Below are 23,516 nucleotides of genomic sequence, written 5' to 3' on the forward strand. Positions count from 1 at the left end.
AAGGCTTCCCACTGGGGCAGGTTACCAGCCAGCCTCTAGTCACTGCCTGAGTGAGGGCTGTGAGGAAATGCCACTGATGTGCAGGGGAGACCAAACCTGGCAGGCTTCATGACTAAGGTGCCCTTGGCAGAGGAGGAAGGTGATAGGGAGTTCAAGATATTGCATCACAGGTTAAGTGACACAATATCTCCTTGGAGTAAGAATTAAGACCAACCTGGGTTTCTCTGATTCCCCAGTCATTTGCCTGGCTGCCGTCTCCACAGCCATGTGCCCACGCTGGTTGGCCCTCGTGCTCCTGTTCTTACTGAGCCCAGGCACTCAGGCCTTCAACAACGAGCTTGTTAAGTGCTTTGAGGATCCTCAGTATGAAGAGCTGGTGCGGCTGGCAAGAGAAGGGCTGGGGCAGACGGTGGAAAAGAAACGAGTGGTGGTGATCGGTGCAGGCATGGCCGGGCTCACTGCTGCCAAGATGTTGCAGGATGCAGGCCACCAGGTGAGTTTCATGATCAGGAAGATCAGCCTTGGAACTCATGCAATACTATTCAAAATGGGTGCGCCTGGAAGACATTATGCTGAGTGAAATATCTCAGTCACAAAAGGACAAATATTGCATGTTGGCCCTGCTATAAAATGGGACTGATATCAGGGTTGGGGTAAGACTGAGAAAAACTGGATAAATTGTGTATGCTGCACTGAAACAAATGAGGGAGAGAATAATTTAAAAGCGATGTATGATAGGGTAGTAGTATGGTTATCACAAGAATCCACAATTAAGGTTGCATAGTGGAATGTACTTGGGGCGGTGAGAGGGGTGCGGGGGTATTGTGTGCCAGGGAGGGAGTGTTTCTTTTACTTTTCAAAGAGAGGAGCAAACTGTGGGGGGGGGAGGCCTGGGCAGGGAGAAAAGTGCAGCAATGAATGAATGGAAATCCAAAATCTCTGTTCATTAAAATTATTAATTTAAAAATATATTTAAAAAATCAGCCTTGGGTGGTACTTGAATGAGGGGATGAGTGAGAAAAGGGAACTGAATGAGAGAATAGGAGCTGATATTAGGGATCTGGGCAGATGTAAAAGGGTTAGGATGATCTCACAACTAGTCAGAAACAGACCATGGGAAGGACTGTGGGAGCTGGGTCTGCAGGCAGGAAAGAGTACGGAGGGAGCTTGGTCAAACTTTTTTGACTCCCTAAATTACTATCTTTATAGGTAACTGTCCTAGAGGCCTCAGGACGTGTGGGTGGTAGAATTGAGACACACAGAGTGCCTGGGGCACAATGGTATGTGGAACTAGGTGCCATGAGAATCCCTGCCAACCACAGGTAAGAGCTGGGACATCGGGAATGGGTGAGGAAGTGGGAGTGGTGGTGGTATAGAGAAAGAGAATCCTTTCACAGACATTGGGGTGCCTGTCTGTGGGTAGAAGACCCGCCATCTGGTTCCAGATCTGCTCTCATTATATGTCTCCAAGCCTATCGCTGAGCCTCTCCCAATCTCCCTTTTTTAATCTGCATAATGGGCACCACTTTATCTACTCCACCTGCCTGGAAGTCTATTTTGAGGATGACAAAAGATAGTTGGAGTGAGAAAGCACCTTGAGGGACAAAAGTGATCTGCTCTCAAGGGATCATTGTGATAGTTGCTAATGACAGGAATAACGAAGCATCTTTTTGAGAGAAAGGTGTGGTGTCTGCAAATCACAGGTGTGATTGTGAGAAACTTGGGGGTTCCCAGAGCTGGCAGTAAGCCTCTGCTGGTGGATTTCCTTTAAGGGACACCTTGAATGGGAGTCTCAGAGGACCTTGTCTAGAAACACAGACTACAGACATGACCTCTGGGGAAGATAAAACCAAGAAGTTTTCTCTGGGAACCCTTCATACCAGCCTCCACCTCAGAGTGGTTGCAACCTGAGGCCAGAGATTTCAGGGAAAGTGTCCTATGGGTGATCAAGTGGGTCCAGTGCAGAGGAGTAACCCAGAATGATGTAATGGAGATGCCATCTGGCTGAGTCCCCGTCTGTAGAGTGAGGAAGAAGGGTGGTTTCAGTGAATCCTAAAGGGATAGGGGTCATTGTCCTTGTTGACTCTCTGTTCCCCAAGGCATGGGTGTTGAGTTCTGGGAGAAGGGGAAGGACTGTGCTGCCCCAACAGCTTCCAGCTACCCTTGCAGGCTTTCCCGGGAGTTCATCAAAATGTATGGACTGAAGCTCCGTGAGTTCTGCCGCTTGGACCGCCGGACCTGGGTGCTGGTCAACGGGGTGAGGAAGCGGACAGAAGAAATCCAGGCAAACCCCCAGCTGCTGCGCTATACAGTCAAAGCAGATGAGAAGGGGAAGTCAGCAGAAGAACTATTTGATAAGTCACTGAGGAAGGTGAGTGAAAGTGGGGTGTGTGATGACCCCACTGCGCAACCATCCCTTCTGCACGGTCATTACAGGAAGCCAGAGATGAAACCTCTGTCACCTCAGCTTCCTCAAATTTATCTCTAGTTTAGTGGAAGGAGGAGTGGCATTCTCTTCCTAAATAAGATGCCTCCAGAAACTCTATGAACTTTGATAAATGTTGATGATTTCATAATATGGTTCATAACTCTATGAACTTTGATAAATGTAGAGGGGTTTCAGGCCTTTTGTTCATGGGGGTCACTATAAGTCATGCTCAACTCGAAGGCAATCGACAACAGTAACAACAACAATGGGACCAGACTTCCCAGCTACATCCATTCGGCATCACCTTAGTTCTGGTCAAGATCATTTTAATGACAGCCCCAAGTCCACAAAATAGAAATAATGTTTTTCTAATTTTTTTGAAGGCAATCTGTAGAAATATATTCTAAAGAGTTTGGGTTTGCAAGCCTGTGAACTCTTGGAAGCATATCGTTAAGCCTGCCTTTTGAGTCACTTTTTAGGTGGGCTTAAACTGCCAAACTTTTGTCTAATAATCTAGCACTTAACTGTGTCACACAAAGATGCATGTGGTCTTGTGAAGCACATAAAAATATGCACATCCCAGGAGCAAGGAGATAGACTTCACTGTTCGTAGACTCCCCAGTCTCATAAAAGAACATTAGCCTCTACCTCTGTGTACCTCCACTAGTGGAGAAGTTGCTACCATCAAAACCGTCACCACCCTACAACCCAGAAAGCTTTGAAAGCTGATACATACATAATTCAAAGCAAGTAAATGGCACTGTAGAGCCTGGAAGGACTGAAGAGGCCAGTGGTGACAGGTACACACTGGGGCAAGCTTATTTCTTTCATCACAGTATTTACCTTCCCTCTTTTCCTAAATCCAGGTGGTAGAGGAACTGAAGACAAGTAGCTGCAGCCGGGTACTAGAGAAGTATGACTCTTTCTCCACTAAGGTCAGTTGCCTGAGACACCTGCTTTCTACTGCTCATGCCAATTTCTGCTCTTGCACAGCAGATCAGAGAAACAGCGGGGCTCACCATGTTTTCAGGCTCATTAAGCCTGGGACTTAGTTATCTAATAGTAAAATGGATGTAATAAAATACTTCTTAGAATTATACAGGTAAAATGGAACATGAATTCAGAATAGTGTCTGAAGATAGAGAGCAGCATTAAGTGTTTCGCTATTCACCTTATCTGCACTGCAGAGATTATGTTGAGCATAGTCCTGGGCTCCTGGCAAACCCTGAGTGGCCTATGGCTGAGTGTGCACCTCCACTCTGCTGTTCCACATTGTTCACTTATGTCCCTTACTATTTCTGAGCTGCAAATATGGATCACACATTATCCTTTCCCTTATCCAAGGATTCTTCTCAGCTTGCCTTCTCTCCTTGCACAGGAGTACCTGATAAAAGTGGGGAACTTGAGCAGAGGTGCTGTACAGATGATTGGAGACCTGCTGAATGCAGACGCTGGCTACTACGAGGCCTTCACAGAGACTCTGCGTGCTGCCATCTCCTTCCACCAGGAGCCCCGGTAGGAATGGGTGGCAGGAAGAAGGGGCATGAATTAGTCAGTTAGTTATTAACCAGAGCAGTGGTAGAACAAAGTAAAATAAGGTGAGGATCCTGAAAGAAAGGGGAACACCAGAAAGCAGAAGTTTTCAAACTCGACTGTGAAACTTCCGTAGCTCATTAAACACAGATTTCTGGGCCTCACGTCTGTTGTTGTTATGTGCCCTCGAGTCACTGGCAACTCATAGCAACCCTATGAGCCACAGTTCTGAATTTTGCCCTGTGCTAAGCCAATTTCATTGTCTCCAATACTCCTACCCCAATTTCCCAGTTTTTATGTTAATCCATCTCCTTTTGGGTCTTCCTCTCCTGTGGTGTCCCTCTACCCCTTCCAAGCCTGATGTCCTTCTCCAAGGGCTGGACCCTCCTGGCAACATGCCCAAAGTATGTCAGACAGAGCTGTAAAATCCTTAATTACAAGGAGAAACTTGGCTTCAGCCTCTCCAGGACAAACCTGTTTATTCTTTTGGTAGTCCTGGTTGTGGTTGTTTTTGTTATGTGTTGTTGAGTTGCCCGCGACTCATAGCAACCCTATGTACAACAGCCCTGGAACCTGCTCTATCCTGTGCCAACTTTACTGTGTCTGACACACCTACCTTCAGTCCTGCAGTCACTGTATCAATCCATTTCATCAATGGTCTCCCTGTCTTTCTCCATTCCTCCACCCTTCCAAGCATGATGTCCCTCTTCAAGGACCAGTCCCTCCTTGCAACATGCCCAAAATATGTAGATGAAGTCTCAGAATCCTTGCTTCCAAGGAGCAGCCTGGCTTCCTCCTCTCTAGGATGAACCTGTTTGTTCTCCTGGAGGTCTATGGTATATTCAATACTCCAGCACCACAGCTCAAAGGCATCAATTCTCTTTCTATCATCCCTAGTCATTGTCCAGCTTTCTGATGTATAGCAAGCAATTACAAAGACTATGGCCTAGATCAGGCACACCTTAGTCTCCAGACTGACATCATTATTCTTCAGTGCTTTGGGGAGGTCCTTGATAGCAGATCCAGGAGTGTCAATTGTGGAACCAACTAACCTGAAATTGTTAACAATCTCAATCCCTTCTACAACTATCATGATGTTGCCAATTGGCCCAGTGGTGAGAATCTTTGTTTTTTTATATTGAACTTCAATCTATATTGAAGACAACCTTCTGCTGCAAAAGCTTCAGGTCCTCCTCAGTTTCAGCAAGCAAGGTTGTGTCATCTTCCTAATGCAGGTGGTTGTTGAGTCTTCATCTAATCCTGATGCCACATTCCTCCTCATAAAGTCCAGCCTCCCAAATAATCTGTTCTACATATAGATTAAAAGGTACAGAGAAAGGACACACTCCTTTTCTAATTTTGAACCATGCAATGTTTCCTTGCTCTCTTCTGAGGACTGTTCCCTGGTCAAATTACAGGTTTCACATGAGCACAATCATGTGCTCTGGGATTCCTATTCTTCTCAAAGTTACCCACAATTTGTTGTGATCCACACAGCCTAGAAATCTTTAAGAAAAAAAAAAAAGAAATCTTGGGTGGGGCCTGAAAATTCACTTTTCCAACATTTTCCGAAGGATGCTGCTACTGCCTGTCTGGGAGCCTTTGACTGTCTGATCAGAAGACTGCAGATCTTGGTTCTATTTTCTTGTTCCATAAACTATGGCTGCAGCTTCCCTCCAGCTGTCTTGGCAGGGACACTTTGTGTCTTTTACCCAGGAAGATGTGCTTGAGGCCCTCACTCTGGACTTCTAGCCACCAAACCACTGGCTACTGGCCACACATTCTGGGCCTGTAATGAGACATAGTCTCCCTTGGTATTCACAAGCTGCAGGCAACTAGAGAAAGACAAACTGAGGTTGCCTGCCCTGAAAGGCTGAGGAGCTAATTCATGTAGTTATTTGCTTTGTCTCCTTTCCTCTCTAATATTGTCCTTAACTTCTGGACTGAATTTTTTATTCAGGGTAAAACCAGTTGCTGTAGAGTTGACTTCAACTCATAACAGCACTGTGTTTAATAGAGTAAAACCATTACAGGGCCTTTTCAATGGTGGATTTGTTTTTTCAGAAGTAGATTGCCTGGTGGTCTTTCTTCAGTCACTTCTAAATGGACTAGAGTCACCACGCTCTCATCATGAGCCTTTAACTGTGTGCAGTACCCAGGGATTCCTTTCTCAGGATAAGTCAGTATAAACGCTGCAATCCAAGGCCTGTCTTGATGGGACTATCTCAAGAGAGTCAAGTAGAGATAATACTAGAACTCAGGCTGAGCCCTAGTGCTAGGTTCTCTCTGAGGGCATTATGTCAATGGGGCTGAGAGTGCTCGGTATCCTAGGACACTGCACGGAGGTGACCACCCACAGGAGCAAGAATGGAGCTGACTGAGAGTCAGCCCACAACCCAAAACTCACTCTGTAATCTGCAATCTTGCTTGCACCTTCAGGCAAGAGGCTGTCCTGTTACTGTTGAGTCATTTTCTACTCATGGCCCACAGAGTGGAGCTGGGCTCCACAGTTTCTCACAATTGTGAACTCTAGAAAGCAAATCATTTTTTTTTTTTTTTTAGAAAGCAAATCATTTGAAAGACCTCTCTTTTGAGCACTTACTGGTGGATTCAAACTGACAACGTTTATGCTAGTAATCAGGTGGTGAATCACCTCTGCTACCCAGGAATTCCTTGTAAGGAAGTGAACACTCCTAGTAACATGCTAAAAAGTGAAGGAGCTGATTCCAAATCAGAATGAACCGATCTGTGTCAGAGTACAAGTGTGCCTCATAGGTTTCACAGTAGCTGAATTTTGTAAGTAGATTGCCAGGCCTTTCTTCCAGGGTGCCCATGGGTGGATTTAAGCCTGCAGTGTTATAGCTATCAACAGAGTATATCTGTTTGCAGCACACAGTCACTCCTGGACGGAAAACTTTTTTTTTCTTTCTGATTTGCCAGCCTAAAAAGACTGCCTGTTATTCTTAGTAGCTAATGGCCACTTTGCATGACATGCTTTCCTGCCAACTGTTTTGGCTCTAGCTCACAGGGACAGAGCACACTTATAAGAGAACCAGACCTCTTTCCATTTCAAACAACCTACCTCCTACATGCCCTTATCCATCGACTCATCAACTATTTCTCTCCTCTTTATTTCTCCGCTTATTCTCAGATTTGATGAAATTGTTGGAGGCTTTGATCAGCTCCCCAAGGCCCTGCATGAGGCCCTCTTACCTGGGACAGTACAGCTCCACTCACCAGCTGAGGAGGTGGAGACATCTGGTGACCTTGTCCACATCACCTACCAGACACCTGACCCTCTACGGCCCAGAGGACGTCTGACTGCAGATTATGTGATTGTGGCCAGCACAGCCAAGGCTGCCCGACTCCTCCGTTTCCGGCCACCTCTCTCTCCTGGCAAACAGGATGCACTACGTTCTGTCCACTATAATAGTGCCACTAAAGTGATCCTGGCCTGCACACAGAGTTTCTGGGAGAAGGATAGCATCTCTGGCTGCAAATCCATCACTGACCGGCCTTCTCGCTTCATATATTACCCTAACCACAGCTTCCCCAATGGCACAGGAGTCATCTTGGCCTCCTACACCCTGGATGATGACTCTTCATTCTTCACTGCCATGAGTCATGCCCGGATAGTGGAAGTTGTCTTGGATGACCTGGCTGCAGTCCATGACCGCCCCAAGGAAGAGCTCCGGGCCCTTTGCCCCTACTCCACAGTCAAGCACTGGAGTCAAGACCCTTATTCCATGGGGGGCTTTGTCTTCTTCACTCCCTACCAGTATGTGGACTATGCCAAGGAACTCTGCAGGCAAGAAGGGCGAGTGTACTTTGCTGGTGAGCATACCACCCTACCCCATGGCTGGATTGACACTGCCATTAAATCAGGGCTACAAGCTGCACAGAGCATTCACCAGGCTGTGAGCTTAACTTTCACAAAGAATCCTAAAGACACAAAAGAACCTCCCTCCAAAAGTGAGCTGTAGCCAAATTCAGAGCATTCAGGAAGAATTAGAGTGATTTCAAACACCTTGACCCACCAGGAACATTAAAAAAAAAAGCCAGTCTCTTACTTCATCTCCACCTTTGACTAAAAATGCCCATCAGAAAGGTGTCATGAAAGGTCCAGGAATGAAGTGATTCTAATGTTAGGAATAAAAAGATATTAACCCTTGACTTTAGCTTTATAAGCAATGCTCAAATCTATCAACATGTGATACAAGGATTAAAACAATAAAGTATTCATTGATTTGACAGCTGTCACTATGTACTTTATTTACAGTCTGTGAGGCACTCAAATAATTAAAGTTGAGTGTTGAAATCTACCTTCCAAGGTCATCATCTAAGGTCCTTCTTTCTTTTCTTATTCCTTTATTATGGGTCCAGTCATAGTCTCTCTTACCTCCTCAACTCTTTCAACATCCGTGACTATAAATTTTAATATAAGTTGTAAACTTAAGCACTTGAATGGAGACAATTGTATAACCAGCAACCTATTAGATGCAACCTTGTGCCATAACTACAACCTTGATTCTAATGTTATGGATTCCATTTTATAGACGAGAAAGGTGCCTGAAACCACAAATACTGGTAGAGAATGGTCAGGATCTAAGCCCTTTAATTCCATATTCTCTTGTTTCCCATTTGTCCAGTGACTCGGCTTTATTCTTTGTGTATTCCTGAAATTGTCAGTAACTAACTTTGGAGACATGTATCGGTCATTAGACTGAATTTTTGAGTGATTTAAAATTTTTAGAAGTGCAGAGCCAAGCCTGTATGACCTGAATTTAACTCTGCCCTGTTCTCCTGGAGCCTGGCACACCCTGTAGCCCTATAGGATAAAGAGCAGACAGATGGAGTTGATCACTGATACAGAAGAGGCTTTTCAAGCAGACAGATACAAAAATGGCTGTGACAGATGGAAAAGTTCTAGAAAAGTCTATCATTTGGCTATGATCAGTACTTAGTCCCTAAGGGATATTTTATGAGTGAACAATTGCTCAGAGGGCCACAGGAGGCTATAAGGAAGAGAACATTTTATCACAAGGCACTTTAAGGAAGTCTTCTGAATCAGCTGAGATAAAGCCATTCTCTTTGGTGCCTGAAGGCTGGGACAGAATAGTAACCTATCCAGAAACCATCCTCTGTCAAGATACTTGTTTTGGTCCTATTCTCAAACTATTAAATTAATCTACAACAGTTTAATATATGCTGATGGACAATACAAGGACCCTTGGGCTGGTTAATCCATTCAGTCTAACTATTGCTGAGTGTCTCTAAAGCTAATTTCTAATTATTTAAGACAAAGAACTGGTCCAACAAGTTTCAGGTGGGGTACACCCAAGGCCCCACACCTTCTAGTGAACTTCTGTTGCAGCCAATAAACACCGAGTTCAAAGCATTTACCAAGCTTGTTTTCAATTTGTGCGAGAAGGCATGATCTAGTCCTTGAAGACTGAGCAATAAAATACAACCCTGGGGAGCTGTCCAAAGAGCAGATAGGCCCTGGTATTTTTACTACATCCAGAAGGAATGTACAGGCCTTCTCAGGACACATGGTGAATTGCTTCCCCAATTACTCACACTCCAGCTGTCTCGCTCACTGCTGCATCCATTCCCACCAGGCCACTGACACCTCACCCTCACACTGCCCACTGCCTTGGTGATGCCACTGCTTGTGGGCCTAGGCAGATCATGGGACATTCAGGGCTCTTCTCCAAAACTAAAGTTCAAAGGCATCAATTCTTCGATCATCCTTGTTCATTGTTCTCCTCTCAGCAGTACAGCAAGTGTCAGGAAAGCCCATGGCAGGAATTGGTCATACCCTAGAGGCCCTCGTTTTAATTACTGATACAGCTACCACTTGTAATACCAATTTGAACATACGTATGTCTCCGTTCCTAAACTTGTCTCCAAATCCACCAGGGGCAGGACCAAATTTCAAGTACAGAATCCATACTTTGTTAGTATTCATATAATCTAAGAAATATTACATTTAAACCATTTAAAACGATGTATATCATATATTATATTATTCTATAACTAAAATTTCTTTTTAAAATTACTAAGGATTCTATATGGTGTGATTACTGAGGAGATCCATAGGGGGTGGGGTAACAATAGGAGTTATACTGGTGGCAGTCTTCGTGAGTCACTGATGGAATTCACACGAATTAAACAATTGAAATTCTTTTCTGAATTTACATGAATTAAACAATTGAAATTCTTTTCTGGCTTGATGAGTTTGGAGACAAGTTGGAGACTGAGTTTGTGAGAAGTTCAAAGACTGAGCACTTGTGGCAGCACTTGGGGTCGATTTTGATAGATCACTTTTTAGTATCTGTCCTCACAAATCTTTTTTAATTAAGAAATTGTAGGAAAGAGGGAGGCGTCCCGGCCACACGTCTTATAAAGATTTCTTCTCTCCTTTGCTAAAATCTAGGAGGGGTGAGGGATTTTTAAAAAAAAGTTTTCAAACAGTTAAAATATGGCTTCCCTGACCGGGAATCGAACCCGGGCCGCGGCGGTGAGAGCGCCGAATCCTAACCACTAGACCACCAGGGAAGAGATACCTAAGAGGTCAGGCTAGAGCTAGACTAAGTCTCTACTGTATGACGTATATTACATCCATAAATGTGATTGGATGAAATTTGCCTGGCTACTAGTTCCTTCGTTCTAACGCAAAGCGTTCTCTTCGCCTCCGAGGTAAGAATCAGCGGCAAAAAGTTATAGAAAGAGACAAAGGAGGACTGCTACGATAGAAATGCTTAAGTTGGTTGCCTTCCCAGAGAAGAAAATAAAATATGCATCTCAGAAGGATTAAGGATTTCAGAAGTTGGTTGTTGTATTTTTAAGAAAAAATGAAGTCTGGCGGGAGGGTTGAAAAACATGTGTCAGAAGTGGGATTCGAACCCACGCCTCCAGGGGAGACCAGAAAGCCCGCAGGCAAGGTGTACACCTTGAGTCTGGCGCCTTAGACCACTCGGCCATCCTGACACCTGGTATCCGTCTTGTACTCCATACTATCTATTTGCTGTGCTGCTGAACAAGGCAACTTTTCTTATACTAAGTTTAGATGAGTGTCACATAAAGATTAAAATTGTATGCCTGGAGTTAGCCTGCGAAGCTGTGGAAACGAGAAAACAAGCAAGCAAAGGTCAACACTTGCTCTCTTGCTCCCGAAATTGAATCCAACTGAGACGTTAATCTCGCTACAACACTAGACGGATTCGTGACAACTGCGCAGGCGCTGAACCCTATGCTAGGGAAAATGAAGACGCGTATCAAGAGCTTGAGACCGGTACACATTACCATATATTTTACCCGTCCTTGCCTAACTGTTCTGTCAAGACACACTGCCTCTGTTTGAGATAATAGGAAACCAAGGAGAAGCAGAACAAACTAGACGGACCAATGCAGACTGTGGATCAGATTGTGTCTACATAGCAGTTTACAGGAATAAAAAAGTGTGCTGTAAAATCAAATTAGAAAACCTTAGGCCACTCTGCTCCAGAGCAATGCTTGCCTTGTCTTTCTGTCTGGCTAAGGGGTTCCCTCTTAGATCACATAATGTTCATCCATTCATTTATCCATCAATGAGAATGCATGGGGGATACAGCACTGAAAAAACTAGCAAAAGAACCCTGCTCACATGAGAATCGACATAGGGACAGTAAGCGTAAACAAACATACAAGAAAAAACAAACATAAAGACACTAAAATTTTTTTTACAAAGGGGGTGGATAGTGGTGGTCAAATAAGTCAGGCCTCACTGAGGTGATATGTGCAGAAATAAAATTTTCAGAAAGTAAAATATATGACATGGGTGCACATATAAAATGTACAGCCTCTCTGTATGTTATTTCAATTGATTAATAAGGACTTTGTAAAATGTTATGATAAATTCAAAGCAGAATTTGAAGGACAAAGTTTTTTTTTCTGTTGTGTTCATAATTTTTCAGCCAAAAATATGCTGAAAAGTAGTTGCTAATACATGAAAAAATAAAAATTACTACTGTAATGGTAATAGATTGTATGTTGGAATTTGTAGTTTCAACTCTATAGAATTTCCTTGGAGTTAGCATTTTCAAGGAGAGTCTAATCAGTTGCATCTTAAATAAATTTTCATCTACATTACTATAAACATGATACAGGCCATCTTTGCTGTCAGTGTCATTTCATCTCTTTTAGAATTCCTCCTTTCAGTGAACTCTCTGCTTTTCCCAGTATGACGTATTTTTCCAAAGACTTTAGCTATATCTCATTGCTATCAGTCAGAACTGACTCATTCATATCTGAACTTTCAGCCAGTTTTCCAAGGCTATAAATTGCATGGAAGATGGTTGTCCTTCTTTCTCAGTCTGAGTCCCTGGTGGATTTGAACTGCCAGATGGTTGCTACCTCCAGGTTAATGGGGCAACTTCCCTATTGCCTGGCTTCTCACTTTATGCCCAATGTCTATAAGGCAAAGTTTCACCATCTTGATTCTGAAGGATGATGGTAGTTGCACTTCCTTGAAGACAGATTATTTGGTTTTTTTTGGCAGTCATTCAACACTCTTTGCTAACATTAAAGTTCAAAGGCATCAGTTCTTCTTTGATCTTATTGTCAAATTTTCAGATGCATAGGAAGCAACTGAAAATACTATAGTTTAGGTCAGGCTAACAATTTTCAAATTATCAACCATTTTCATTCCTCTTTTCTGAGTTATTCTCTCTCACTAACAAATTCATTGCTCCAAGTTGTTGTCAATTTGATCTCACATAGTTCTTTAAAAAGTATAATGCTTAATTCTTATCTTTTGTGCTAATTTAATTAAACTCTGGTTTATTAGAAGACTTCTAAGTAGCTAACATGTGGCTATCAACTCAATTCTAAGCAACAGATTGGAGCCTTGTCCTATCCTTTGCTATCCTCACAATCTCCCACATGCTCAAGTTCATTGCTATAGTCACTAAGTCAACCTATCATACTGCGGGTCTTCCTCTCTTTCTCTGACTGTCCACTTTGCCCAGCATGATATCCAAAGTATGTGAGACAAAGTTTCACCATCCAGGTTTCTAAGGAACACTTCTTCCAAGACAAACTTGTTCACTGCTTTGCAGTCTGTTCAGTAACTTTCAGTACTCTTTTTCAGCACCACAACTCAAGGGCATCGATTTCTCTCCAGTATTCACATTCATCATGCAACTTTCAAATGTATAAGAAGCATTTGGGAAAAAAAAATGTATAAGAAGCATTTGGAAATACCCAAGCTTGGATCTGGTACACTTAGCATTTAAACTTGCATCATTATTCTTTTGTCTCTGGAAAGGTCTTTAACAGCAGATTTTCCCAATGCAGCACATCTCTTAATTATTTTTTTTATTATTATTACTTCTAATGAATGTTTACAGAGATTTTGGATTTCTGTTCAGTCTCTTGACTGCTGTTACAACAGGAGTTGATTGTGGCTCCAAGTAAAATGAAATCTTTGGTATTTTGAACTCCAAGTAATGCTCCCAGCATATGTGCAGTTGATAAGCAAGCTTTCATTATAGCAACCCAAGAAAAATCAGCAAACAACATAAACAGTATTTATCAACCACATAGAACATATAATTCCCTGAATAGGAATAATAGAGTTTTATAGACAAGTTATATGAACCTAATTAAAGAGTTCAAATCTATAATCTATTCCTTCAAAGGTTGTCTTATGAGTAAACTCATCAGTATAATGTCTCATTCCAGTAACAGCAAGAGTGACAGCAAAGCTGTCCTCTGTCCCAGAGATGGATCTGTAATCTCAGGAACCTCAAAGGTTGTAGCAGTCCTGACACAGATACACTCCATGTTGTAGTCACCAGAGTCTCAGAGACACAATGGCCACTAAGACCAGGAGCATTCTTCCTGCTGGGCACTAGTCTAGCGAGGTGCAGCAGCATTTGTCTCTTAGTTCCTTTAACTTATTTTTCGTTTAGCTATTTTATTTATTTATCTGTCCTTATCTTCTCTGTTCACACAGTTCTTTAGTTCACAGGGCTCAAAATATGTTTATCTGTTTTGCCTACTTGTTTTCTGTTTCTGTGTTTATATGTGTTTGTCTTTCCCATCCATATATCTATATGTTCCTATTCCAAAAAAAGATAATCCAACAGAATGTGGAAAGTATCAAACAATTTCATTAATAGCTCATCTAAGTAAAATCTTGCTGAAGATGATCCAAAAATTTTTTGAGCAGTACATCAACAGTACATCAAAAATGTATTGCAATGGGCAAGTCTGCTGTTTAGGGACCCCTCCAGGGTACTGAAGAGCAATGGTGTCACTCTGGAGACTAAGATGCATCTGATACAGGCTATGGTCTTTGTTATCACTTGTTATGCATCAGAGAGTTGAACGGTAACTAGGGATGATAGAAGGAGAATTGATGCCTTTGAGCTGTGGTGCTGGAGAAGAGTATTGAGGGTACCATGGACTGCTAGGAAAACCAACAGATTCATCCTGGAGAGGGTTAAACCAGGCAGCTCCTTGGAGGCAAGGATTCTGGGGCTTCGTCTGACATACTTTGGACATGTTGTAAGGAGGGACAGGTCCTTGGAGAGGGGCTTAATGCTTGGGAGGGTGGAGGAGCGGCGTAGGAGGGGAAGACCCTCTATGAGGTAGATTGATTCAGTGACTGGGGTAATCGGGATGGGTGTGTCAGAGGCAGTGCGATTGGCACAGGATAGAGCAGGGTTTAGGGCTGTTGTACATAGGGTCGCTAAGAGTCGCAAGCACATAACAACAACAACAACAACAGAGAATTACCAGAAATTCAAGCTGGATTGAGAAGGGGCCGTGGAACCAAGGATATCATTGCTGGTATCAGACAGATCGTGACTGAAAGTAGAAAATGCCAGAGGATGTTTATTTATGCCTTATTTACTATACAAAGAAATTCAGCTGTATAGGTCATAATAAACTATGGCTAACATTGAGAAAAATGGGAATCCCAAAACACTTGATTGTGCTCATGTAGAATTATAATTAGACCAGGAAGCTACTGTGCAAACAGAATAAAGGAACACAGCTAGTTTAGTTCAAGAAAGGTGCACCTCAAGGTTGTATCCTTTCTCCATGTCCATGTATTCAATCTGTGTGCCAAACAAACCATTCAAGAAGTTGGATTTTTTTGAAGAGGAGTGTGGCATCAGGATCTAAGAAAGATTCATGAACAATCTGCTCTATACAGATGATACAACTTTGCTGCAGAATGCAAAGAGGATTTGAAACTCTTATTACAGAAGATCAAAAACTGTAGCCTTCAATATGGATTATGTCTCAGCAGCAAAAAGACAAAAATCCTCACAACTGGGCCAATAGCAACATCATGATAGAGAAAATATTGAAATTGTCAACAATTTTATCTTGATTGGATCCACAGTAAACACCCTTGAAAACAGCCATCAAGAAACCAAAAGACATATTGCACTGAGTAAATCTGCTATCAGGGATCGGTCCAAAATAGTAAAGAGCAATGATGTCAGTTTAAAGATTAAAGTGCATTAATTCAAGCCAATTGGCAGCACCATGATAGATGAAGAAGAGATTGAGATTATTAACAATTACAGCTTGCTTGGCTCCACAATCAACACTTTTAGCATCAGCAGTCGAAAGATCAGGAAATCAAAAAACTAATTGCATTGGGAAACTCTGCTGTCAGGGACCTCTCCAGAGTACTGAAAAGCAACAATATAAGTCTAGAGACTAATCCAGGCCATGATCTTCGCAATGACTTGCTATGCTTCAGATAGCTGGAAAATGACTAAGGATCACAGAAGAAACAATGCCTTCAAATTCTGGTGCTAGAGAAGAGTCTTGGACATACTGTGGACCACCAAGAAACAAATAGGTCAGTCTTGGAGAGGGTGAAGCTAGGATTTTGAAGCTCTGTCTCACATATTTTGGGCATGTGGCCAGGAGGGACCAGTCCTTAGAGAATGCTATCATGCTTGGAACGGTGGAGGGACAGCAAAGAAAAAGAAGACCCCAGATAAGATGGATTGATACAGTTAACTGCGGTAATGGGTGTAAGTGTGTCAGAATCCATGAAACAGGCTCAGGACAGGGCAGACTTCAAAGCTGCTGTATATAGGGTTACTATGAGTTGCAGGTGATTCAATGGTACAATACAGCTATGGTCTTTTCTATTACTTGTTATGCATCTGAAAGTTGGACAAAAACCAAAAAGCAAGAGTTGATTGCTTTGAGTTGTGGGGTGGGAGAAGAGTACTGAATATACTTTGGACTGCCTAAATTAAAAAAAAAAATGTCTTGGAGAGTGTGTAGCCAGGATATTTCTTGGAGGTAAGATGGTGAAGCTTCGTCTCATTCATTTTGGGTATGTTGTTAGGAGGGGCTGGTCCTTGGAAAAGGACATTATATTTGAAAAGGTAGAGGGTCACTGGAAGAGAGGATGACTCTTAATGAATCCGATTAAGAAAGTAATTGTAATTATGTACTCAAGTATATCTGAGATGGTGAGGATGGAACAGAATAGAGCAAGGTTTAGATCCACTGTTCATAGGGTCACCATGACTTGTAATAAATCCAGTGGCACTTATCAACAACAGCATCCCTATAGCATGTAATCTAAAGCACATACTTCCTTTTAAATTGCATAGATTTTGTAACTCTCATTACATTCACAGGACTTGACTACTTCAGTATTTTCTCCATTTATCGTGGTGTTGGTTATGGGTCCAGAGATGAGAATTTTTGTTTTCTTTAAATTTTATTAATTTTAATGAACATTTACAGAGATTTTGGGTTTTCATTCATTCATTGTTGCACTATTTTCTCTACCCTCTTCCCCAGTTCATTCCTTTTTTTTCCACCCTTGAAAGTATGTTTTACTTGTCCATTGCCACAGTGCTTGTCAAAGCCAGTTCTGATTAATCTACTTTGTCAGTGTGTCCTTTGCCATTCCCTATCACTCCTCCCTGAGAGACTCTTCACCCTGATTCATAAGGAAAAGAGGATAGCGTATTCTCTTAGCTACTTCCTGCTGAAAAGGGACACTGTAGATTTCAGGGTGAAGATCTTCTCTCACTACTCTAAAGGGCCTCTTTGGCAATAGGAAACACAGACTATTGTGGAGATTGATTTTGGAATTTAAATGCACTGTTATCAATTGTGCTTAGCTGTACATGTTCATATCCTTGAAGATGTATCATGGAAGTGTTGCAGCCTAGAAGGCACAAATTTAACTAACAAGTTAAAAGTACATGAGTCAAAACTTAAAAAGCATAATATTCCAAGTAGAGGCTCTAATAGTGGCACAAATCAAGTTACAGAGGGAAGGTAGCTCTTACAATAAAAGGCCTACTGACTAGCACTTTGTTTTCTTGACCTTGAGATGTAACTCATGTTCAAGGCTGCACTTTTTTATCTTATGCAGTAACTATTTCAACTGAAATCCCCTTTCATTTCAGCAGACAAGGTTGTGTCATCTGAGTAATGCAAGTCGTTAATGAGCATTCCTTCAATCCTCTGTCACGTTGTTCTTAATATAGTCCAACTTTTCAAATTAATTTTCCAACAAAGAATGAATAGATGTGGAAAAAGAACACCCTGAAACCTATCTTTCTGGATTTTATACCATGCACTGCTCCTTGTTCTATTCAGATAAGTACTTCTTTAACATTTCTGGGATTCTCCTTCTTCCCAATGTTAATAATAAGTTGCCATGACCCACAGTCTGTAAATATTAACAGGAGACAACCCATTTCTCTTTCTCCATCCTCACTGCCAACGGATTCTAACTGCTGGAGCAGCACAGCCTTTGGGTTTGCAAAACAATTAGTTACAGTCTATGCCACCAGAACTCCCTCAAAAAAGACTTTAGAGGATGATTTTTAAGGTTTAGAGCTTATTTTAGACATTAGTTTTTGAGTTATCCACTCTCCGTGGTTCCAGAAGCTGGACTCTCTGAAGAACGTAGCATCAGGATCAGAGGAAAACTCATTAACCAACTACATTATGCAGAGACACAAGCCTGCTTGCTGAAAATAAGCCTTGAGACCCTTGCTGCAGATCAGGAAGTGCATCCTTCAATATGGATTATATCTCAACACCAAGAAAACAAAAATCACTACTGGGCAAAGGGGCAATATCCTGATAGATAAAGGATTCAAATTGCCAATTATTTCATCTTACCTTTTTGAGGAGCACTGATGTCAGTTTGAAAGCTAAAATGCACCCGATTCAAGCCATTATTATTTTTTGTTTTTTCAATCACTTGCTATACTGCTGAAAGCTGGACAATGAAGAGGATGACAAGAATTCTTGATGCTTTTGAGTTGTGGTGTTGGGATGCTGCCGAAAGAATGAACAGGTATGTTTTGGAAAAAGGTGCAGCCCGGGTGCTCCTTGAAGGCAAAAATGGCAAAGCTTTGTCTCATACTTTGGGCAAGTTGCTAGGAAAGGCTATTACTTAAGAGATGGATCATGCTTAATAAGGAGGAGGGCTGATAAAAGAGAGGAAGACTCCCAGCAAGAGAAATTGACATGGTGACTGCAGCAATAGGGTCAAGTGTACCAGAAATGGTGAGGACGGCACAGGATCCCCTATGGGTCATACTCAACCAACAATGGTGGTCCTATTTTAATTGTTTTGAGGAATCACCACACTCTCTCAAAATGGCTACATCATATTACATTCCCCGTCAGCAATGAATAAGGATTCCACTATCCTAACGTTTATTTCCTGTTTTGTGTTTATCTTAACCATCCTACAGGAAGTGAAATGATCTCTGTGGTTTTTATTCTTACCTCTTGCTCAGGTCCACAGCCAACACTTGGCAGTAGCAGTAAGGAAATCAAAAGACAAGTTGCTTTGGGATAGTCTGCTGTCAAGGACCTCTCCAGTGTGCTAAGAAGCAACAATGTCAATCTAGAGACTAAATTAAGGTGTGCCTGATTCAAATCATAGTCTTCTCAATTACTTGCTGTGCATCTGACAGCTAGACAATGACTTAAGGATGAGAGCTGAATAATCATAAAAATACACCTCCTAAAAGCAGGACTATACATATCCTCGGTTTTTAAAAAAATTATCACCCTTTTTTCACCTAGAAGCCTAGTGGGCCTCAATAAAAACAGCTAGCAGCTCTTGCTCCACCGTTTCTGTCTGGCAGCTGTATTTAAATATGGTCCACCTTGCCTGGCCTGACTTCTCACCTGGGCTCTGGTTTCGCTCCTTTGAGTTGCTTGCCAAAAGAACAAACAAGTTTGTCTTGCAGGAAGTATAACCAGACTCCTGTTCCACTTCCTGGAATTGGGTTTATATGTAGGAGAAAGTAGCGTTCTTGGACTTGTGATAACTCACTCTATAGGGAATCATGCTGAGGGGTGGGGGAGGAAGATCCTAACTCCCATGAGGATGAGTCTGGTCAAGAATGGGTGAGGAGGTAGTGCTGCCATTTAAGAGCTGGGGAGGTGGGGAGTTGAAATAAGGTCATCGGACCTAAAAACAGGAGGTTTGTTCTCCGTGTTTTACTAGAATGTATAGGTTTCCTCATGATCCATGTACCATTCCGTACCTTTACGCCTCCCAGTTATTTCCCTCCCCGGCTTTAACCCTCCTCTCACCAGCCTCCTACCTCCAGTTACATGCTCCACACCAAGTCAAGAACACTCAAAAACCAGGTTCTAATGAAAGCAAATCAGATTTATCTTTATTGTTTCCAGCTTTGCGAGGGAGTGAGGTCTCAAGGATGGTCCACGGTCAGGATTCGATCTTTCCAGTCCTGTGTAGCCGCTTTTTCCTGCGCCAACTATCTTCCCGTTCTCCAAAGGCTTTTCTTCCCCAGGCTCTGGAAAATACCCTCGTATCTTCTGCCTTAACGCGTTCAAGGCCGTGGTGCATATCCGAGCTTTAACCATAAAATGGCGATTTTCCACAAACACTCGGTAGTTCGGCCGGTCCCGGGGGAAGGATGGGGGTCAGGGGGAGGGGGTAACCAGGCCGGGTCAGCCCCTCCGGGCTAACCCAGGTTACGAACCCGGACGAAGCGGAGCTGGGGGGGCGGGAGCACGCGTGCCCCGGCGAGGAAATCGGCAGCTCGTGCTTCCGGGCGCTCCGGGACCCCCTGTGCGTTCTCGCGCCGCCGGAGCTGGTTCCCCTCACGGGCGAGCTGCCGGAAGACGTCTCGCATCGCCAGATGCAGCATGGCCACGGCTTGGTCCCACTGCAACCCATGAGTAGGGAACTGCTGCATCCTGCCGGGGAGCGCAGCGCCGTGCTCGGTGGGCCGCCTTCGCCGGTGGTGCCTTCGCTGCGGCAGTCCCAGCACGGGACTTTCTTGTTGCACTAACATAGCTGCTGGATTCAGACTCCTTTAATCAGACGAAAGTCTACTACAGCGGTGCGGTAAGCTGCCGGCGGAGACGCTACCAAGTCCGAGACTACTGTGGCCCGGACTCCACAACGTCACAGAGGAGCGTAGCGCGGCGTCCCTGGACGTCAGCGTAGAACCGCCCACTGGTTGGGAAGGGGCGGAGATAAGCGTCGTTTGGCTTCAAGCGGTGCTGATTGGCTGAAGGGAACATCTCTCAGGGATTGGTGGAGTTAGACTAGGCGCTGAGAGGAAGAATTTATCAAATAGCTGAGATCTAGGCCGCACCTAGAGTTTCTTATGCTTGACTGTTGTGGCACAAACTGACCCAGAGAAGTTCCTTCTCTCACTCTAAATGCATTCTTCTCAGGATTTTTGAGCAATATACTCTTTCCTCCAGGGAAGTGGAAGATAGTTTTTCTCTTTGTAGCGACTGTATTGAGAACCCAGAAAAGAACAGAAATACTAATAATCAGATAATAATAAAATATATAAAAATCTGGAGTTAGAAAACCAACAGGTAACAACATGCTCAATATTTCTCAAGTTAAAAAAAACGAAGACCTAATACCATGATCCAATTCATAATATTTTCAATAGTTTCATACCCTTGAAGTTGGATAACAAAAAATAGATGCCTTTTTATTCCGAAAAAAACAAATAAATTTATTACAGAGGAAGTAAAACTCAGAGTAATCCTTAGAAGCAAGGATGGTGAAATGTCATTTTACATGCTTTGGGCATGTTAGGAGGGGCTAGTCCTATGAAAAAGACATCAGTGAAAAGAAAAGTTAAGAGAGGAAGACTCGATGAGGTGAACTGACACAGTGAATGCAACAATGCACTCTAGGGCAAGGTTCAGATTTTGCTCTTCACAGAGTTACAGTGTGAGTCCAAGTCAACACCATCATGCAAACGACTGGATGCTACACAACAGGATGAAATTGGGAGCTTGTGGTCCTAAGAAAATTGGACAGTATGCATAATATGAGAGCAAGATACATGGAACCTTTTGGGTTGCTGTTATTGCTAGGTGCGATAGAGTCTAGTACTACTCACTGCAAAAATATGACAGATCTGAATCCTGTCGTATCCTGTACCTTCCTCATCATCTCTGATGCACTTGAGCTCATTGCTGGGTACAATTGTTGTGTCAATCCATCTCATTGACAATCTTCCTCCCTTTTGCTGACCTCCACCTTCCCAAGTGTGACATTTCTTTCTAAGGAAAAGCCTTTCCTAGCAACATGTCCAAAGTATGTGAGGAAAAATGTCTCCATTCTTGCTTCCAAGAAGCACTCTGGCTGCCCCCTTTCCATCAGTTTATTCTTTTGGCAGTCCATGGGATAATAAGTACATTTCTCCAACACCACAACCTAAGGCATCAATTCTCTTTCTATCATTCTTACTCAATGTCCAGTCTCAGATGCATAGCAAGTGATTGAGGAGACTATGACTTGAATCAGGCATACCTTAATCTTTAAACTGACATCATTGCTCCTCAGTAATTTAGAGAGGTCCCTGACAACAAATATTTCCAGTGCATTGCATCTCCTGATCTCTTGCTGGTACCAAGTGTTTTAATTGTGGATCCAAGTAAGATGAAATAGTTGACAATTTCTATATTTTCTCTGTCTATCATGATGTTGTTTGTTATGAGCCACACAGTCAAATGCCTTTGCATAGTCAATGAAACACAGATAGACATTCCTCTGGTATTCCCTGCTTTCAGCTAAGATCCATCTAACATCAGCTACAATATCCCTAGTACCACGACCCCTTCTAAACCCAGCCTGGACTCCTGGTAGTTCTCTGTTGATGTGCTGTTCCAGTCGTTTTTGGATAATCTTCAGTAAAATCTTGCTTGCATGTGAAATCAGTGAGATTGTTCTGTAGTTTCCACATTCTGTTGGGTCACCTTTCTTTGGGATAGGAACAAATATCGATCTCTTCCAGTCAGTTGGCCAAGTGGTTGTTCTCCAGATTTCTTGGCACAACTTGGTGAGCACATCCAGGGCAGCATCTGTTAACTGAAATATGTCAATTGAAAAACTAGCCACAATCCAGTCTCCCTGGGGCCCTCTGGGCTATTCCATCAGCTCCCTGGTCCCTCTCTCTCAAAGACACGTTGTCTGTCGCCTCCATGGCAGGGGCAAGACAATGGCAGCTGGAACCAGGGCCAGTTCCCCCAGTTGTATCTTCTTCTCACACCTGGCAGGTAGGACACTGCAGGGAGCCCAACAGTTAGCACTCAGACCAGTTCCCAACTCAGACCGGGGCAAGAAGCTTTGAGAGGGCCGGAATTCACCCATTTGATCAGTTAACTGAAGAAGGATTCATTTTGGTACAACTTGCACTCCTTTGAGACACTTCAATGAGTTGTTTGGGAGGTTGAGGGGGGGGTAGTGGAAAGGAAGGGGTAGCTGAAGGAAAGGCATCTGAGTGCTGCTGATGAACTCTGGCCACACTGCAGCCTGTGTGTGGACCTCAGCAGGAGGTAAACCCTGGCTCTGTGACACATGTCAAGCCCTCCTGGCAATTCTGGGCAAGGCTGACATCTGGGAAGCAGCTTATCCAAGCTTGTCACTGAGGAACCATCAAAATTTAACAAAAATCCTGCCTTTTATTTTCTGTCCCAAGTGGTTTTCAGACACCACATGAGGGGCTTGGTTGTCAGGGCCAGGAGCAACCAAAGGAGGCAGGTTTGTTCAGAACATGCTTCCCCTGACAGAGGACAGAACATAGACCTTCAAACATCCATGGAACAATGTGCAAATTACAATGATGGGTACAGTAAAACCTCTGCTTTGAGTGCAGTATCTCAGGCAAACATGAGGACAGCTGTTGCCAATGCTGCTGAATACAACTGAGTACAAAATTGGACATTTGTACGGTGAACAGTTAATACATTAAATAAATTACTTTGAGAGGGTCATGTTTGTTCCAAGTGTTCTGGTTAACATGAGCAAAATGGCTGCTTCAAAGCATATTCACAGGAAAACAGGGCATCGGGGCTCATACACAATGGACAGATACACACAGTATTCAGACTTCACTTTGTTCAACATGGATTTTGGTTTTGTGGAATCCAAATGTAGACACTTGTTCACCTCACAGTCTTGGATTTGTCTATTTTTTTTTTGTACATATATTTAGATATATTTGGTTTTTCCTTTCTTACTATTACATCAATGACTAGT

The 23,516-nt window shown here is 43.0% G+C and overlaps 1 protein-coding gene and 2 non-coding genes across 3 annotated transcripts; 1 reads left to right on the plus strand and 2 right to left on the minus strand.

The window, feature by feature from the left end:
- The first annotated feature begins 265 nt into the window (after window positions 1–265).
- Window positions 266–19,895, plus strand: LOC102849385 (L-amino-acid oxidase-like). Its single transcript, XM_006893962.1, has 7 exons — window positions 266–493; window positions 1,210–1,322; window positions 2,170–2,371; window positions 3,295–3,363; window positions 3,807–3,943; window positions 7,113–7,795; window positions 19,792–19,895. Exons 1-7 carry the CDS (start codon window positions 266–268, stop codon window positions 19,893–19,895), a joined length of 1,536 nt encoding a protein of 511 aa, XP_006894024.1.
- On the minus strand, window positions 10,451–10,522 carry TRNAE-CUC. The gene has a single exon. It is a non-coding gene; the product is annotated as a tRNA-Glu (tRNA).
- TRNAL-CAA lies at window positions 10,850–10,954 on the minus strand. The gene is made up of 2 exons: window positions 10,917–10,954; window positions 10,850–10,894 (listed from the first exon to the last, which is right to left on the minus strand). It is a non-coding gene; the product is annotated as a tRNA-Leu (tRNA).
- Window positions 19,896–23,516: the final 3,621 nt, after the last annotated feature.

Source organism: Elephantulus edwardii, unplaced genomic scaffold (genome assembly GCF_000299155.1).
Source record: "Elephantulus edwardii isolate Elephantulus edwardi_28Jun2011 unplaced genomic scaffold, EleEdw1.0 scaffold00133, whole genome shotgun sequence".
Classification (NCBI taxonomy): Eukaryota; Metazoa; Chordata; class Mammalia; order Macroscelidea; family Macroscelididae; genus Elephantulus; species Elephantulus edwardii.

Excerpts from the sequence above, each read along its gene's own strand:
- LOC102849385 (XM_006893962.1), top strand. The coding sequence starts at position 266 with ATGTGCCCACGCTGGTTGGCCCTCGTGCTCCTGTTCTTACTGAGCCCA. Across the intron at positions 2,372-3,294 it reads TTGATAAGTCACTGAGGAAG|GTGGTAGAGGAACTGAAGAC; the intron begins GTGAGTGAAAGT and ends TCCTAAATCCAG. Across the intron at positions 3,944-7,112 it reads TCCTTCCACCAGGAGCCCCG|ATTTGATGAAATTGTTGGAG; the intron begins GTAGGAATGGGT and ends GCTTATTCTCAG.